Raw genomic sequence first — 20,501 nt, 5'->3', positions numbered from 1 at the left:
ATACTACAAATCAATTCTGTGTCTTACTAGAAAAGAAAAAAAAAAAACATAAATCACAAATCAGGAAAACAATTCTACACCAGTGAATCAATGTGGGTGTAAGTGGCACTGGAAGTATCAGCTAGGCAAGAGTAACTCTTATTTTATTATTTTGATGATGAAGGGTGCAACTGGTCCTATTCAACCTGCTTCAGCTATCTCTTGGCACTATGCTTACTATTCTCCCTGCTCTGCCTGAGGGTGGTGGCTCTGCTCTGCCTAAGAGTGATGGTAGTGGAGGAGGTAACACTGGTGGTAGGTTGTTACAAATTCACAGAATCAGATAAAGCACTAGTTGACCTCCTGCCCACCCAAGTTATTTCCTGTTATACTTCTTCCTTTAGTAATACAAACTTGTGGTATCTATAAAAGATGTTGCTTCATGGTTGCACTAGTAGCCCTCCAGATGTTGATGAACTACAACTACCATGATTCTTTGAATTACATAGATAGCCAGAGAATCATGCGAGTTGTAGTTCAGCAACATCTGGGGGGGCAGAGTTTGAGGATCCCTGCACTAGTGCAATAACCCTTCAATTGCCCCCCTCTTCTCACTTGTTTGCTGGTACAATGCAATGTCATTTAACCTTTTGCTTTTTGTCTATATATATTCAAGTGGATTTGAATTGGTGTCAGTGAAAGCTATTACAACAGTAGCCTGTTCACTAGCACTTGGTTAATGAATGCTAATGGAAATGTTCTGGCACAGAAGTGTTACAGGGAGAATACCTAACCTGACAGGATATGGTAAAGCCAAAAAGGAGAGAAGATATACAACTTATTACCAGGCCTTAGAGCAGCTGGACTTAAAGGGACACTATAGTCACCCAGATCATTCATCATGAGAACATCCAGCATCAGTAAAATCAGTAAAAGGAAAGAATTGAGGCAATGCTTTCCAATGGAGAGGACTTATTGCTCTTGCAACCCTAGCATCGTATGACGTCGGAGGAGGTGGAGCGCCAACCCAATGCTGAGAGACATCAGGACTGGAATCAGTTAAGTTACTAAAGTTTTTTTTAACACTTTATGAGCCAGGGGGGTGCAAGGAAGGGGGGAAACAGATGGCTCTATAGTGTTAGGAAGGAATACAGGTTTGTATTCCTAACACCATAGAATCCTTTTACACATTAAACGAAGACAAAGTCAGAAACAAGCCAATGTCAGGATTATAGATAAATGGAAATACAGATAACAAGTGAGGTCAGGATTCCAGAGGTACACAAATATCAAATAATTAACCAAGGTCAATACCAGAAATACAAATAGACTTACAAAACACACTAATCGGGCACCAGGGTAGAAACAATTAAAAGGCACTGAATAATGGCTTAAACAATATATATATGGTTGCTTAAGTTCTTAATGGTCCACATAACCTCTGTGACTCCAAAAAGTATGAGAACAAGGTGGGCTATGGTGCATGGACACTTGTGAGTCGGATATAATGTTCCACAGATGTTCTGCACATAAGGACAAGCCATTCAAGCGTAAAGTGTCTGAATCGTTATGGGAATACAGGCCGCATGGCCGAATGGTGAACTCAACATAAGCGACCTGCAGAGTGAACAGAATCAACAGTGTTGATCGGGAAAGTATTGTGACAAGGTTGATGGTGATGGTATTTATGGTGGTGGTGGTAATTGTGGTGTTGGTAACATAGACAGTGGTTAAGCTGCTTATTCTAGTGATAGCAGCTGCAGCAAACTTCTCAACTGTCTTTGTTGGATGAGACAATTCTACAGCAAATACAGATGGACTTTGAAGAAGTATTACAAGATGCAGGAGGTGAGTGCTAACTATGTACTGGAAAAAAATACTGTTGCTTGTCATCTCCATACTCTCTTCTTCTAATACCTGTGGCTCATCATACTGGGTCAGAGGTAAAAGTGCTATTTTGGCATTGGTATATATATGTAGTTACTTTTGCCACTGATAACAGGTGCAGCTGATGTTTCAACTCTCTCCTTTGGATGAGATGATTTTACAGCAGATATAAATGGACTTGAAGATAGTGGAGAAAATGTAGGGTGTGAATACATACTAGCAGCTGGAGAAAATACTGAGCTGCTGCAAGTCCTCCCTAGAATCTACTCTTTTAACTCCTTTGGCTCACCATAATCAAAGTTGAATTACTGCTAGGTCAGAAGTAAAATTGAATTGTCATCATTACCATGGCATGCTATGTGTGTGCTAATCAGTGGCTATGAAGATTCCACAAAGTAGACTCTGCTGTCCTTTGCTGTTTCTTGGGGTCACTAAGGAGGTATTTTGATTGAACTTCCTGAGGCAGAAGGAGTTGCAGTACCAATGAAAGTGATGGTGGTGGTGAAGTAGGATGTCCTCATGGCTGAGGAAGAGGTGTTCAAGCTCTCAGAAGCCACAGCACTGCTGCTGATGGTGAATTGAAGAAAATGAACCCTTTCCCCACCCTCCCTCAATTTTGAACTGGGATTAGTATGTGATATTGATAATGGTGGTTTGGTGTATTGTGTAAACTAACACAACTTTATTCATCAAAAATTGGTGATTGTGTTGCAAAACGGGTTAGTGCTTGGTAGAATAACTGCTGCATTGTTGTGTTTGATGTTAAGAAACACTGCATAGTGTTCACACTCTTGCATGGCACACAATAAAGACAATAAAAAAAAAATTCTTCTCCAAGCATTGAACAACAAAAAACATATGTTTAACAACTGTAAATAATAAGCAAGTATTGACTTAGGATCAATGACAAACTGTTTGCCAATCTCCTATCTCCTACTCAAAGTAGTTTCACATTCCTCTGGTAGTAGCTTCCAAATTGATACAGCAAAATGTTTCACACACTAGATTCAAGGACCAAGGCTAGGAAAGAGAAACTTTTTTTACTTGATTATCAAAGACCACAGTCCCCAAAATAAGGAATACTGTATATTGGTATCTTGACACCATAATGTGCCTGCCAACTTTTTAAGTGCCTCTGGCAGTAGCTATATTTATACAGCAGAAATCTAAACTTCATCTCACACTAGAATCAATGACCCAGGCTATCTCAAACTCCACAACAGGCATCGCAAAGGTAAACAAACACACATGATTACTGCTTGTCTGTATCACTCAGTAGCTGAAATCATAATGACTAGAATAATCCTGCTTGGAAGTATAGCTGTTTTATTGCTCCTCTGTTTTTACCCTCTATTGGTAACTCCACTTGATCTAATAATAAAATCAACATTCAATGGTTGTCCCCTAATCATCTCTTTTATATTTCTTGATTGGATAGGAGATCCAAGTCACGTGACTGGGTAGACTAAACTGCTTATTTTACCCAACCAAAAAGGAGGAGTTGGCTCCCCCAAGCTTATACTTGTACTTATTCTATATACCTCTGAGTAACAGAAGTTTATGGGATTTGTATTTCAGCTTTTAGCATTCTTCTGAAAGATTCTAGTCTGAAGCATATCTAGCCACAATTAGTTTAAAGGGACATGACTATTAGACTATCTAGCAACATAACTATTAAAGTATAGTGGTAACGATGCCAGCAATCTATCAGGGTTATTTGTAAATTTCCCATTTTAGGATGAAAAAAATAAACGGAAATTGAAACTAATGTCCCCCTGAGCCTCCACTCATAGACAGCCATCAAGTTCAGAAAATCAATAAATATGAATTTGATATAAATGCCTACGTAAACATAACTAAAAAATTGAGACAAAGGCAAACATGATGAGTAAAAGGATGTATACAGGACTGGCCAGATCATATACATTTTCATTCATGGGTGGCAGATTGGACCCCTAATTATAATATTCAGGGGGGAGGAACTAATGCCCCCCCCAGTCTCTACTCATGGGCAGCCGTGAGGCTCTAAATAATTAAACAGTGGTAGGGTGGACATGCGATGGTCCCCAATACCCTAGGCAAACCCCATTAAAAATAGATAACCCTTCCAATAATAGGTCTAGTGCTGCCAGTGGGTAAATAGTAGTGCTTAGTGGTCTGGCTGGGTAGATAGCTATATCTCCCTGAACCGGATGGCAGAGAATAATCTTTATTATAATGAGCATGCACAGCTCCCTTGCAGGCGACATCACTGGATGAAGTGATATAATTTACTCTCAGTGTTACCATAATGCTTTTCTAGCTGGCAGCTGAGTATCAGGTGTAGGGAGTGTGTGGAGTGGGAGGGATAAGTCTTGTTATATAGCTGTCCTCTGTCTCTCATACTCTGCTGCCACTCAAGCTGGAACACATGGTAGGACTGCCTGGGGAAGTAATCAAAAAGGGAAAGGCACTGTGATGGGAGGAGGTTGCATTTGTAAGTGTATGACTGTGTGTGTCTCTGACTGTTTGTCCGTTTGACAGTGTGTGTGTGTTTGTGTGTGTATTGATTGTGTGTGAGTGTGTATATATGTGTGTCTGTTTGACAAAGTGTGCCTGAGTCTCTGGCTATGTGTGTGTTTCTAACAGTGTATCAATGCAAATAAACTCAGCTATCTCAAAATGTATGCTTAATTGTCCGAACATGCTCAATTGTGTGTCTGTTTAACGCTATTCTAACGTTGTGTACCTGTGTATGTGACAGTATGTGTGCATGACATTGTGTGTTTGTGTCTGGCAATGTGCATCTGTGAATTCTGAAAGAGTATGTGTGCATGTCTGCATGGGTGTGTGTGTAAAGAAATGTGTTTCTAGGTTAGGGAGCCAGGCAATATATTTTTTAAGGGGCCCTGAGATTTTTTTACGTCAGCCCTGTTGGCAGTTGATAGAGGCAGGAGTCAGTATCAAAACAGTTTTTTAACAATATCTGACTCTGATGTATCACTCGTAAAAATGCTAAGGTTATTTAAATATAATTCATTACTTTGATGCCATTACTTTGAGTCAATCATCAATTGGGGTTAAGAGCAGGTGTCTAGAAATAAGAAGTTACACTAGCTTTGCATTGAAAATACACATTTTTCTCAAAATTGCAGAAATTCTTTAAATGAGAGATAGATTCTCACCTCTGAGCCTTAGGCTTAGATTCCTAGATCCTGAGAGGGTCTTAATGTACAGTGTTCTAAAATGGGCACTTCTCACTAGAATGAGATCACTAAGATACTCTCATAAAACCACATGATGCCATAAAAGTCAGGCTTAAAGTCAGACTTGGTTTTGTGTCATAGACCCATGTCCTCTAATTGACGCAACATAAAGAGTGTGCACATTTCCAAAAACATCAGCAGGTTATCCTTGGCTTGATAAAATAAAAAATAAATAAAATAAAAATGTTATTATGAAAAGGAGAGGACTTGAATTAAAGTTTACACTGGTTAATCATAACATCAAATAATACTCGAAAAACATTTTCTACAGGAATGTATCAACTCCACTCTCTGGACAGAATGCATAGACCCATTTGCAGCAATAAAAGAAGCCGTCTCCCAGCCAAAGTGAAAACATTTTGCTACCTTCATTGTAGACAAAGTTATCTTCATTAATGTAGAGACAAAAATGTGATTTTAAAGCTGGGGAAGAAAACCACAGAGAGTTTCACTCCATATCTTGCAATCTGAATGTCTGTCATGCCATCTAAACACAGATTAGGGATTGCAATGCACAAGTTTTCTGAAAAATAGCATTGCTCATTACAGATGGGACCTCTAAATTATTTCTAAATTGAACAGAATTCAAAGAAGTATAGACCCAGATGTCTTATGTGATTAAAACAAAGTTTGCAAGTTTGACTAGGAGAAAATGCTGCATATTATAAGAATTAGCAAAGTAATTTTCAATATTCTACCATAGACTATGCTTTTTGGCTCAACCATCCTCAAATTGAAAACAACATTAGAATTAATGCAAATAAACTCAGGTATTCACTAACTTTGCCAAGTAACTCCAAGTCTGTACACTGAGCAACGTTCAAAAGATCAAGTAATATGAATAACTAAAAAAATTAAGACAACAGCAAACATGATGAATAAATGGATGTATACATAACTAGCCAGATCATATACATTTTCAGCTCTTTATCAGAGTTATAACTTGTTATGCGAGTCTGGGATTCCCCAGGTTATTTCTGATTAGTTTAGATCAGTTCTCAGCTGTTAGTAAATATAATGCATTCAGGCTAGTTGATACAGCCAACTTGAACCATTGTGAACAAAACCTTGTTGCCATCTCAACATTTAGTAAATTAACACCGACAAATTTCCAATAAGATTCCATCAGCACTCTATTAATTTGAGCGTTAATCCATGTATACATAAAGTGTATTTTTTCAGGTCCTCTTTATACATGTAGATAACATAACATATGATTTCTGAGAGCTTCTCATTTACCACAAGAAAATACAATTTTGTAAAATGTTTCCTTTAATATGTTCATGGTGTAATGACCTTTTTGTAGTTACATTATAGTATTAAGACTGCCTCTATTGGCAGTCTACCAGACAGCCAAAAGAGGCGCTTCCTGCAATTTCACATAGTTTGACTCTGTGAAACAACACTGGACATCCTCACGCTTTGCACGAGGACCTGCAGCATGGTGAAAAACCCATTGGCAAAAATACTTTTCTAAAGTGAAGGTCTAATGTGCGTGAGGCACTCGCTGCACATGAGCATTAGGTTCCCCTCATTGGCTGACATTAGAGGAGGAGGAGCCCAACTCAATGCCACAGCGCACCTTGACCTGGAATTAGGTAAGTTTTTAAAGGGGCAGAGGGTCACTATAGTGTTAGGAACACAGCTTTGTATCCCTGACACATTAGAATTCCTTTATCTAAAAAATAATGCATGTGACACTTCTGAATCTTAAAGTATTACTCCAATCCTTTTTTATTCCATATTTATTTGATTCTAGAATCACCTACTGTGAACTTGTAGCTTGTCTACCCCCTTTTTATTTAAAAGAAAAAGACAAGGAATAACTTACCTAGAATTCTGTGCTGGCCAAGGGTCTTCCACGTCCTATACAAGAACACTCCTTACCTCTCCATGGTCCAATCAAATGCTTCTCATAGATAAGCATATGATTGGACCAATCTGTTACCATTGGGCAAGCTGACACCCTTGCCAGTCCGCCACTGTTCCCAGTTGTAGTAGCAATCCCGTTTTGACCTCCACAGTCTTCCTGAGTCAATCAATATTTTTTTTTGTAAAAGCTGTTAAGGTCTGTCACCAGTGCGCACTACGTGCTGGTGACAGATGCAATTCTTGCACTGATTTTACATTAGGTAGCCCAGAATAAAGATTATGGGTGTAACAAGCCCCCGACACTAACTCTGTATATGCTGTTTTCAAGCAGAAATGCTACATATACAGAGTTCTACCTCCATGACCATTTCTAAAAGCAGTAGTGATCATGGTGACTGGAGTAACCCTTTAATTTTTCTAGTAGAAATTATCATCAAATTCATTGAAAAAAAGGTTTATTTCTGTTTAGACAACTACAGCCATGATTAAAAGAATATGCTGCCTTAATTTCCTAGCACTACTAATAATAATTGTAAATACTTTCTTTTCAGAAATATAAAGTAGTAGATTTGTATATTGATAAGCAAAGCTAAGCAAATTTACTTTTTCCAATTTACTGTTTAAATAATGCAATATGGTGTATTTACTAGAGTGTAAAATGTAAGACATTCAAAGTAAATGTCATGTTTTAGGCCAATACTGCTTAAATTTATAAATTCTCCAGTTTAGCTATAATTTTGGTGCTTTTGGTCAGCATGTACATGCACAGTAGTATTGCTGTTTACTCAGCAGTGCAGCATCAGTACAGCATCATTAAAGGGACACTCTAGACACCCAGGCCACTTCAGCTCATTAAACTGGTCTGGGTGCAGTATTCCAGCCCCCCTTAGTCATGCAATGTTAATTATTGCAGTTTCAGTTACATTGCAAGAGTAAGAATCTCACTAGTGGCTGTCAGTCAGACAGCCACTACAGGCACTTCTTGCTTGCTAAGCAACTTTTGGTCTCCTAACTGGTGCTGGATGTCCAACATCAGAGAAAAACCCAGAGAAAAGCATTGCAGCAATGCCTTCCAAGGAAAGGACCTACTGCGATTGCGGCGCATGCGCATTAGCCCACCCTGTTGCGTGATGTCAGAGTAGGTGGAGCGCTGACCCAGGGCCAAAGGAAATTACCACTAAAAATGGATAAGTATACTAAGGGGTTTTAGTTTGGATGTTCTGTAAAGAGTACTTTGCATTAGACGATACTTAGATATTTATTCACTAAAGTGGAAATTCTAAATAAAATAAGGGTCTGTACACATTATATTATTGAGTCTATACATTCAGCATACTAACAATTTATATGTGCTTTATTTCCTACCAGGCAGGCCTCATAGCAGCTAATCTAGTGCATCCACCATCTGTTACAAGAATGCATAGTTACTCTAATAAATGGATAATTTAGGCATCAAAACAATGTTAGCTTAATAAATCAGTTTGGGGGTATAGATAATCTTCCTGCAGTCTCACTTCTCAATTCTCTACCATTTAGGAGTGAAATTACTTTTGTTTCTGTTATGCAGCCCTAGCAACAGCTCCTCTGTGACTGACATAGCCTGCATGAAAAATAAAAGGATAAAAGAGATAATTCTGGTGTACCTAATGTACCACACAGGGGAGAGAGAGATAGACTAGCACTAGGCTGCTCAGTAACTGGAACAAATAGGGATTCACTAAAAACCTATGAAAGAAATGTATAGAAAACCACTCTGAAAGAGTGTAAACTCCAGGAGCTAGCTAAGTGACTAATGGCTAAAGCAAAATAAATAGGAGATGCTGTACCTTTAAATGTACAATAGGTATGATATCTCTTTATATGTGAAATAATTGGAATGTGGTATAAAAAAATCACAGAGTAAACTTGACTGCAAATAGACTTAGATGAAAATCTGGAACAAAAGTAGAAAAAAAAAAGTAAAAAATAAATAAAAATTCAATGTGGATATAAAATATATGTAAAAACCGAGTCTGCAGCAAGAAATGTGAGGAATAAGTATCTAAATCTCCAATCAGTGGGGGTAAATGATACTTGTTCTAAATGATATACTTTGTATCAACAAAGCTAGAGAGTAACTCTATTATAAGCACTACAGTATGTGGAACTTCAGGCTTTGGGCAATATTACAGTATATCGCTAATAAACTGAAGCAAAAAACTGGATAGGATAGTAAAAAAAGTACCAGTTTATTCCATATATTAAAATATTGAAAATATAAAAAATACAGATAAAAAATAATTCAGAGATGCATTACCAGACTATTGTGCCAAAAATTAATAGCAAGGACCTTCGGATGAGTTCAGATGGATATGGATTGGAATGATCCGTATTCTGACTGCCGGTGAGGACGGCGTTCGTCTGCAAGCACGTACCAAGCTAGAGACTCACTTCAGGGGACATGCAAAGCAGACCGCTCCGGTTGCGATAGTTACCAAACGGGTCCTGCGTTCAAGAATTAGGCTGCTGTTGTGGCTGCTGGTCTGATCCAATATTGTAATATATGGAATAAACTGGTACTTTTTTACCATCCGATCCAGTTTTTTGCTTCAGTTTATCAGCGATATACTGTAATATTGCCCAAAGCCTGCAGTTCCATATACTGTAGTGCTTATAATAGAGTTACTCTCTAGCTTTGTTGATACAAAGTATATAATTTAGAACAAGTATCATTTACCCCCACTGATTGGGAATTTAGATACTTATTCCTCACATTTCTTGCTGCAGACTCGGTTTTTACATATATTTTATATCCACATTTAATTTTTATTTATTTTTTACTTTTATTTTTCTACTTTTGGTCCAGATTTTCATCTAAGTCTATTTGCAGTCAAGTTTACTCTGTGGTTTTTTTTTTCATACCACGTTCCAATTATTTCACATTTAAAGAGATATCATACCTATTGTACATTTAAAGGTACAGCATCTACTATTTATTTTGCTTTAGCCATTAGTCACTTAGCTAGCTCCTGGAGTTTACACTCTTTCAGAGTAGTTTTCTATACATGAAAAATAAAAGGTTTAATTTTCAATCAGGTGTTAATTTGCTTTAGAGGTTTTTATATCCTGCCTTGTAAATTGAACTATCATCACTCACTGGAGTTATCAGGGTTCAAATTTTCCATTCGCCCACTAGCCATTTCAGAGTAAATAGTCATCCCTGGTGAATAGAAGTTCATCCTGATGAGTGTACTATGGACCTTCAATGCGTGCAGTGGGCAATAACTTGTAGGCCTGTCTATTAGCATAATGTTTGAAATTATGAGCCTATTATTATATTTATGGGCATTTATGGGGCAGTTGCAGCTTAAGTATACATGACACAAGTCAGGCTATATATCTGCAGTATGATGTGAGAGAGTGAATCCTACAAAAAAGCATGATTCACAACATGAATGTTCTCTATACACAAAAAGAATAACTTGACAACCAATATTTTCTACGATTTAAATGACATTGCCGTATATTACAATAGAATTCATAATAAACATGCTTTCTTTCCATAACCATTGCTGCAGAGTTGTGGCAGCTGCAGAATTTTAAGATGGTGGAGCACTGCCCATTAAACCACATGTGATACCATGTTCTGTTCAAAACCAGCTCATTTTCCAGTCATCAATATAGGGGAGAATGGAAACAGACATAAACAAACACTTATCAGTAGTCCTCCGTTGATGCCTAGTGTAACTTACTAGCTCAATAGTTAAGTAAGGCAACTGCAGCATCTTATAGTCACAAGTTTGATTGCTTGCAATGCCAACCCTGATCACTAATAGGAGTAGTAGTAAGTTGGGTAATAATACATATAAAGACCCACACCTTGAAAACTGGTATCAACCGAAATGTACCTTTCCTGTTGCTTTTTTTTTTTTTTTTTTTCTTTCAATATTAGACATTCCTACAGGAAATAGGTATTACCATTGAGACACAGGATCTTCATATCAGTGCAACATGAAAACAAATAAAAATCACTGGATATTAGTAAAGCATATTTACCAAGAAGGTGTCATAATGCTGGCACCATAACATGATCTGTTTGTGAGCAATGTACATTTGGAAGGTATAATATAAGCAATGCATTTATGTTGGTAATTTGAGTCATATTAATACCAGTAATAAACAATCAACATCATAAACTCAATACAAACAGCAAGGCTAGTCCATTGAGAAACATTATTTAAAGCTTACAGAATACACTCAAATAAAAGAATTTAATCTAAATTCTCTCCTACCCAGCCCATCATAGAGTCATCACTTCACAGTTATGTGCTGTAAACTGCTTCCCTCTGTTGCTCTAACATTGGCCCTGTTGAACACATTTTCACATTTATTAAGGTTGTTCCCTAAACCGGGAATTGCATAGACTAGACAAGGGAATTGCAAATCTTAAACCAAATTAGAAAAGCTGGAAGTATAATAATACATTTTCCATTTAGGCTATTTTATGTAACAGATTTTTCAACCTTCATATGATAAAACACTGCTAGTAAATGACCTTTCTAATCAACAACCTATAATATCAGCATTTCATACAGCAAGTATCTCCAATGGCAACAATGGCTATCAAATATTAAATTAAATTGTTTATTCGACAAAACAGGTCCCCCTGAAATAAGTGCTAGAGAGGAATCTCAGCCACAGGCTGATGATTGGTACAGTAGGCCTTTGTTGAAAATGTAATTTATATATCTGTAGAATAATACATATGGCACGGAAATGAAAAAAGAATGATACATGGAAGTTGTAAACATTGCAGTTAGAAATGTTCTATAACAAATGCATAAATGCTGTAATACAGATTGGTATCATCCAATTTAATTTTAATATAATTATTTAATTTCTTAAAATATATTTTTACATTGAAATCCCAAAAGTTTGTAGATTAAATAAAGTACATATCACCAAACAAAATGTTTGAATGTAAATAAAATAACATCCTTCATACATTACAAAGCTGCCTTATAGTATCCTGCCTTTTCATTTCTCATGTATAAAGAAAATAACATCAGCAAAGGTGTTTGGTATATAGACAAATGATTGATGTGAACCTTTGCTGTTCCCGTAAAATATACACATTTATCTTGGTTAAAGAGATTGACATCATTTTTACTTAATGCAAAACTACTGTGTTTTGTGTTTTTAAAGTGACTATGCCCTTATAATAGTAAGCAGAACAATTATATAATGCAAAAATCTTTATTGGTATTTGCCAAAATATGCAATAATTATATTAAACTTTTCGATTAAAGCATACACAAAATCAGTAAATTGGGAAATAATATTACTGAAGGTGACTTAAAAATACACTTATTGAAAAAAAAATTGAAACTTAAAAACATATTTGAACCTTGCCTTAAAAAAAAAAATATATATATATATATATATATATATGTTCAAAAAAATAACTTAAACATCTAGACAAAACTAGCTGAGTTGTAGAAAGCTCTAACTTTTTTAAGTTGGCCATTGGCTATTTTGTTAAGATTTTGCAAGTCACTTGCCCACCTACCACAGCTCACTGTCTTGTGATTAGACCTCATGTGGTAGCTCTTTAGGTGAATGAGGGATTTGCACCTCTCTCTCTCTACCAACACATTAAGTAACATAACTTAATGATGACTATTTTTTGAAAGTCAATGACTTTGTTATATTTTTTTCCCTAAAATTATTCATTTTCTATTAATTCTTGCAAATTAAGGCAAAGCAACATCCACAAATAAATAATATACACAATATCATATGAATGTGATCATTTTGGGAGAAAGGCTAAAGTAGTGGCTTAATTTTTCTTTAAAATCTAAAAAAGAAAAAATAATGATGATGTAACCCTTTAGAACACTGAATAAAACAGTAAGATAAATATGTTTTTTTTTCTATTATAGTAATAGATAAAGCAGAAAGCTAAAATTGATATTTATCATTTTATAGTTCATAAAAATAATTTTAAGGGCAGTTATTTGAAAAGTTGCATATCTCTGTTTAGATTGTAATTTGAAAGTTAGGAATACAAAGCACAACATGTCAACAAATAGATCTTCATGGAAGAATTCATAAATAAGTATATTCAATAAGTAGGTAATTGCATATGAGATATAACATCTCAGGATGCAAAATATAAAATTTTGAGGAATTATCTACAAACTAGTTATTTTTGATGTCATCAATGTATCAATACATACACTTGATTTGGATTACCATAATAGACTTCCCACTCTAAGTGGATAAATCCTGATTAGATTCTATGGTGTCAGTGCTATAATATATTTTCTTTATATTTGTGATCTATACAGTAATAGTATGTGTGCATATCTTTGTACTGTGTATGTGTTTGTGTATGCATGTGTATGTGTGTGTCACTGCTTACCCTGTTGCAAATTTAAACGACAAATCATTGCCAAACATAAAAAAAATAAGCAGACATTTTAATGTCTAAAAACAATATAATAAAAATGAAATTTCCTTTAACAATGTAACTATTTGTAGAGTTTTCATGTCTTCACATTTAATTTGTTATTGAGAATTAAATAAAAACAAGATGGTATAAATACCAAATTGACACTGCAGTCATATATGTTTTTAAGGATGTTTTTTAAGGTTGTTTTTTTTATCATATGAAAGATCAAATGAATACTGATATGGATATTTATTTCTAATATGACCTTGCATGTTCAGTTCCATTGCACTACTTTTTTTTATATAAAAATGAAAAAAATACGTTTTTTTTTTGTTTTTTTTAAGCTTCCACATTCCAGATTTCAAACCTACCAGTTGACAGGACACACACCAATCAATCTGTACAGTGCAGCTGAATTTGGCTACAACAGTAGTCGAGTAATTACATTTGGTTCACTAATGAAATGAAATAATTTTCCTCCTAATACCAAGAAAGTCTGTGTATCTCTCACTATTCTGGCCTATGAATTGCCCATTAAGGATTCAGCAGTCTTCTGAATATATATATATATATATATATATATATATATATATATATATATATATATATATATATATATATATATATATACCTTTCATTATTAATCAATCCATTTATTCTGACCAATGACCAATTGATTGACTCTATATATTTTGGTCATCTTTTTAATTTTTATCTTACATGATCAGCCTATATATGCTCTAGAAATGTCCTTTTTTTATGTAGTGCAACACATTTGAGCAAATCAAAGACTGGAATAGTGAAGAAGAAAAAAATAAATGCTAATGTGCATATAAAAATAGGTGCTACATTAAAATATTTCATATTTCAACAATAAGTTATTTTGACTAACCAAGTTATGGATTCTATGTCTTTGAACTTAAGTATTTTGTTTATACCATCTATGGTGATGCATAAAGATGGTAGTAGAGTACATCATTTAGATTTTTACTTCAAAAGTCCAGAAAGCATACAAATACATCCTGTAAAAATTTACTTTTATATTAAACTTAGGGGAGGGGGTTCTAAAACACCATAAAAGTCATTTAGACCCACCCTTATCTGAAGGGTTATATAGCATATGTGGTTTATTTTTCATATATACCTCCTAGCACCCGGAGTGATTCCAACTCAATAATTCTCAGGCTGCAGAAATAGACCACTGGAGAACGCTTGCAAACAGTAAATGTTGTGCCCAGTTTATACAATAGATATTGTTCTAGAAAAAAAAATTGCACACCCTTTCAGTATAATTTTCTGCAGCTGAAAATCTTGTGCCAAGGCACTTCATCCGAAGGTTGAAGCAACAAAAACGTCGTATAGTCCTTTATTTCACAGATAACACTGTAGATAGGAGTCTAAAACTGGCTAAAAGTTGTCTGTTTTTCCAGCACTTCGAGGTAATCCGGCTCAACGTTTAGTTTTGCTTTTAATTCCAGATACTCGTTTCTGTTAGGTTCCACATAGACAGTACTAGGGGTGCTGTAAAGCACCGCTTCCCTTAACCTGTCCGGATGCAAGAACTGACGCTTTGCTTCATACTTGGGGGCAAATGTGTACGCAGCAGGGTTGCTGTACTTATAATCGATATTATTCCCCGTCGATGGTCCTTTATCCGGCTCCAAAATCCCTCGGTAAACTCGATCAGTATCTTGTACAGGAGAAAGCTCCACTCTAGGTTCGATGGTGCTGACACTGTAGCTAGGACTCCTGAGATTATTGTCCCTCTCTTCTTCTAGGTGGTTTCTGTAGGTGACCTTAAGTTCATGGAGATCTTTATAATCATCCACTGAGTTCCCCTCCCTCGATCTATAGATGGGGTTCTTGCACATGTGACCTAGAGGGTGGGGGATATACTCATAAACGTGCCCTGCCGGGGTCTTCACTTTGGGTAGGGGTCTGTTGCTGTAGACACTATATTGCATGTTAAATGAACTCACGTCTGAGTTGTTGGTGCTGGCTGGGTCGTTTTGATTCTTCTTTCTTCTTTTCATCACAAGGACAAATAGGCCTGCAGCCACAAACACCGACATGATGAAAACCAAGAGCAGGCTCAGAATCAGCACAGACAAGGGCACAGTGCTGGATACATTGTTGAACTTAATGGGGTGGACCAAAGTTGTGGTGCTCTCCAGGGGTTGCACGTCGGATGGGGTGGGAGTAGGGACATTGATATCAGAATAATCAGGGCAGAGAAGATCAGATTTGACGGATCTCATTTCTTTTAGTGCAAATTTCTTTGGGGATTTGCAGATGACATCATCAACCAGCACCCCAACACTTAGCTGCTCCAACCACAATTTCATGCCTACAACATCACAGGAGCAATCCCAAGGGTTTTCATGCAAATCGATCTGTACCAGAGATTTGAGTTGGTCTAATACACCGCTCACTGTCAAATGTGAGAAATGGTTGCTTCGGAGATTCAGCCGTGAAAGACTCAATCCGGAGAAAATGTTTCCTGGCAGAGATTTTAAGAGGTTGTTATTCAGAAACAAAAGATGGAGGTTGGGGACAGCATCAAATGTCCCTGGTTCGATTTCCTTAATAATGTTATATTGTAAGAACAGATACTGAAGGCTCTGAAGCCCATAAAACAACTCTGGTGTCAGCTTTTCAATAGAATTGCCATTTAAGTACAGTCTACGTAAATTAGTTAAATCCCCAAAGGCTCTATTTTGAATAACTGATATCCTATTGTTCCCAAGATGAAGAAGATCCAATCCTGTCGACTCAATGAAATCAGCCCTGCGAACCAAACTGATGTAGTTTCCTGTCAAGTACATCTTTTTGGGGTTGTAAGGTTTGGGGTGCAAATCAGAGATGCTGTTTATCTTTCTCTCTTGGCAGTTCACATTAAGTCCCAGATTGGAGATTTGTAAATTGCATGTGCAGTTAGTAGGACACTCCAAAGGCACTGGGGATTTGGTCTGATAAGCTATGCTTATGCTATATCCAGTATCTTTGGGAGGGTGGTGTGATGTGGTCCTTACTCTATATCTATTAGGCTGCCGTGTGCTTTTGGGTTTCGTGGGGGGTTTGTAAACATGAGATGAGGGAGTGGCACCGGAATTCACTGAGGCTGGAGTAGTATGGAAGTACTCATTGGTACTCCGAGGAATTTGAGGTCTCATCTCATATACCGATATCAATTTCCTTGGACATAATTCCTGTTTGGAGATCTCGTCCAGGTCTCTCCCATAAAGTCGAAAAGGAGTTTCACAGACCACGTCACCCACTAAAGCAGAATAGGAGATGCTGTAGAGCCAATCTTTAAGGGCAATCAATTCACAGGAGCAGTTCCAGGGGTTCTCCTCTAGTTGCAGTTCCACCACTTTATCCATGTGCTCCAACAGACCCAGGAAGGGAAGGACTTTAAGTCTGTTCCCTCTCAAGTCTAGGTGAGTTAAGGGGACAAAACGAAAAAGATTATTAGGCAAAGAGGACAGAAGGTTGTCGTTCAGTATCAACACTTGCAGTGAATGCAGCCTAATAAAAGCATAGGGTTCTATAGCGATAATATAATTATAATCTACTTGCAAATACTCCAAGCTTTCTAGGCCATGGAACGTGTCGTTTTTTATAAGTTCCAGCTTGTTGTTGTTCAAGTGCAGCCTCTTTAGACCCTGGAGTCCATTAAAAGCCCCAATTTCAATATCTTGTATGTCGTTACTACCAAGATGCAATATAGAAGCTCCTGTGTAATTGACAAACTCGTTTAGAGAAAGACGATTTAAGAGATTCCCATAGAGCAAAAGATGATATATTGAAAAGCGTGGAGGGGTAATTTCTGAAAGGCTGATGATTCCTCTGTTCTCACAATTTACAGTTAATATGCCATCACGCTCCTCACAAGGACACGAATTTTCACAAACCTCTCCATAATATTCTACTGTTTCTGCCCAAGAAAGAACGAGGGATGTTAAAGCAAATGCAATCGTCTGTAACATCCACATCTGCATTTTCTTGTTTAAGTCCTGGTCAGACGTGACTGAGGAGCAGCAATAGTACATATTACCTCCTAGGGGGAAAATACAAAAACATTTTAAACGTAATGTTTGCAGATACACATAACCAAGTTGCATACACAGATAGATGCTGCATGCCTTGCAAGCTAGGTGTCTGACAAACACAGACATCTAAACTGATATATAAATAATGCAGTCTAATTTAGATAAATGTGGCTCTCAATGTTTTCATTACATTCATCGGCAACATAAAAGAAGGCAAATGCTCGCCAAAATAGCTTATTTTCACCGTTTTTTTATTCAGTTTTTCAATGGCAAAGGTACACGATTATGATTTTTCATGATCATCCATAAGTATACATAAAATGGCTGTCACTTGTGTTTCTTGAGATGTTTCCCCACTTTACCTATCCCGTATAGCCATCTCCCTTTCAGCACCGCTCCACTGAACAGCGCACTGAAACATCTCAACGTTCTATTTATAAACACAGGGATACATGCTTGTTACAATGAATCCACTTGAAGTTCACAGCCTATCAACTCTTTTCTACCGCAATGCGTTGCAATCTCTCGCACCTAAGAAGGAAGGGGTTAATCAGAACTGGAAATTGATTTCATCAATACATCATAGCAAAGCTTTTTTTTTTTTCGAACGGTAATCCGAGTGGCAATGTAATGATTACATAAAGATGAAACAATCAGCCAGGGAGACGGAAATAATCGTCATCCAAACTATGTTGGTTTTACAATGCTAATCGGATTCATAAGCAAAATGGCACTTTGTGGGGGAGCTTACACTGCGCTGCTCATATACAAGGCTCGTCCATGTATGCTTTCACTGCTTAATTGGAAGAGAATGGATTATTTTACACGATTTTATCCATATAGAATAGAATGAAATCTCATGGTATTGTTTTATAGGGTCTAATGGTAATCTGTCTCAGTTGAAGGCTAGCCATAACGATGTTAAAAGCCAATGGAGACGCACGCTTAATAGTTAATGATTGCATGCTGTATGCTGCCTCTTAACGGAGATACAATAACACATACACACGCATTCACAGAGCATCATGTTTAGCCATGTATAATTTGCTTTATAGGTGATGTAGAAGTGGTTTAGTGCAGGAAATCCAATACATAATTTCTATTTCCTCCATTGTTCGTACCCCTCACATCACTGTCTATTACAGAGAAGGATGGATGGTACCCAAGGTAAGAAAAACACAATTGCACTGAGATGCTGACAAAGCCCACCCACAACCATGTCGAATAATAATAAAAAAGCTCAACTATCCGCATAATCGATGTATGGCCCACTCTGTAAATACGTCTTAAAAATAAACCTCTATAGAGAACATCATCCATGGAGACAGCATGACTGGGCTGATGGTAGGCTCCTGCCAGCATCCATGTAGTCCTCATGCACGAAACATCGACTTTTTTTTTGCTACCCTACAAAAAATGTATTCCTATATTCTACACGGCAACAAGCTGTAAATGTAATTTCAATAAAAAAAAACCCTTTGATAATCCAAATCAAAGCATCATCGGCAGCAAAAAATGTCATGGCATCTTCACAAGGTGAAACAGCCCACAGCCCACTGAAATATGTGACTGATAGGAAGTTAATAACAGTATTCATACCTTTCCAAATGCTTCTTAAATCTATTCATTCTCCAAAGCATTCATGCCAAGAGTATGTGGCAAAGAAAAAAAAAAAATCTATGGCTGTGCTTGTCCGGTTAATCATCCGTTTCCGATTCCAAATGTGTTTCAACTTTAATTTAATTACGATTGCTTACCAAAAACGCGAGGTACAGGGTTCATAGCCCTTTTGCGTAAAGGCAGGTTAACCCCTCACTTGCCAGATTTCCAGATAAGCCATTGACTTGACTATTACATCTTAGAAGTAACCCCTTCCAAACCCTAGGTGTCTGCACTGCAACCGACATGAAACAGTGGATCCAGACCTTAGCCTTTCTGAGCAGGCTCCGACAAAATTACAGTATGTTGCCTGGATCATACCAATGGAACGGGGACCAACTAGGGAGCAGACAGGGAGAAAATATATAAAAAAAACTACATTGGAACTGCAATGGAACCCTAGCCCTGATCCACATTAGAAGGCTAAATCCCAATACTCACTCAGACAGCAGTCTCCAGGGCCCAAACATCGCGGAAAGCCATAAAAAATGCATCTGGTGGTGTGATTGGGGTGGCAGGAGAAGAGGCGGCTCTTCCAGCGCTTGGCTGCGAAATGCAGGCTGACCAGCACTTACAGACAGACAGACACACACTCGCAGCCCGACAGGGGGTCCTCCGGCTTCAAGCGAGCCATTGTGAAATGATTTAACCCGAAGGGATTGCAGTGAGAGAGGGGGAATGTGTGTGAGAGAGAGAGAGCAGATAGAGGGAGATAGGAAGAAGATAGGAGATAGAGCGGGAGAGAGAAAGGGGGATGGGGGACAGTGCGATCCAGCCACGGAGGGGAGGAGTTTGGGGAGTAGGTAGGGTGGATGAGGACCAACACTGAGCAGACTCAGCCTTTCTAGTTATCAACTTGACAACCCGCTAGTTTCTCCGATGCATTGCAAATCAATCTAGTCCACAACAACACTCACAGATTCCCTAGAACACACTTTATTTTATTCTGCATAAGCGTTTTATTTCTCCTCCTCTACAGTCAGCTTACTCATTTATTCTAGAACTGATCTGATTTTTTTCTTTTTCTTTTTTTTTTTTGGGGGGGGGGGGGGGGGGTGGGGGATCTAAGTGCATTTCATGTGTACTAATTGGATTGTATGCGAATAAATGTCTGACGCCCCTTTGGTGCCTTGTTTGCTCAGGGCCATTTACCGATGGATCATGTGGATGATGGCGGAAGAGAAATAGAAAGAGTGGGTGATGTTAGCTTGTGGATCTCTAATAGTGTTTTATTTCAGAATAATGTGAGTTATGCTTGCACCTGTCACCCCCCTTAGCCCCCACCCCTTCACCCTGAAATATTAAATGCCTTCTGCCATGCAAAATAGATCAGCAGTGGATGCTAAAACATTCCATCTGTCTTCATGTGGCATT

At 37.4% G+C, this 20,501-nt stretch overlaps 1 protein-coding gene across 1 annotated transcript; it reads right to left on the bottom strand.

Moving 5' to 3' along the window:
• Positions 1-14,073: 14,073 nt before the first annotated feature.
• SLITRK5 (SLIT and NTRK like family member 5) lies at positions 14,074-19,879 on the bottom strand. Its single transcript, XM_063425802.1, has 2 exons — positions 19,569-19,879; positions 14,074-17,476 (listed from the first exon to the last, which is right to left on the bottom strand). Exon 2 carries the CDS (start codon positions 17,466-17,468, stop codon positions 14,814-14,816), a length of 2,655 nt encoding a protein of 884 aa, XP_063281872.1. The 5' UTR covers positions 17,469-17,476; positions 19,569-19,879; the 3' UTR covers positions 14,074-14,813.
• Between the last annotated feature and the right edge of the window lie 622 nt (positions 19,880-20,501).

This window comes from Pelobates fuscus, chromosome 1 (genome assembly GCF_036172605.1).
Source record: "Pelobates fuscus isolate aPelFus1 chromosome 1, aPelFus1.pri, whole genome shotgun sequence".
NCBI classification, from domain to species: Eukaryota; Metazoa; Chordata; class Amphibia; order Anura; family Pelobatidae; genus Pelobates; species Pelobates fuscus.
This window is presented reverse-complemented; position numbering and strand designations above follow the sequence as displayed.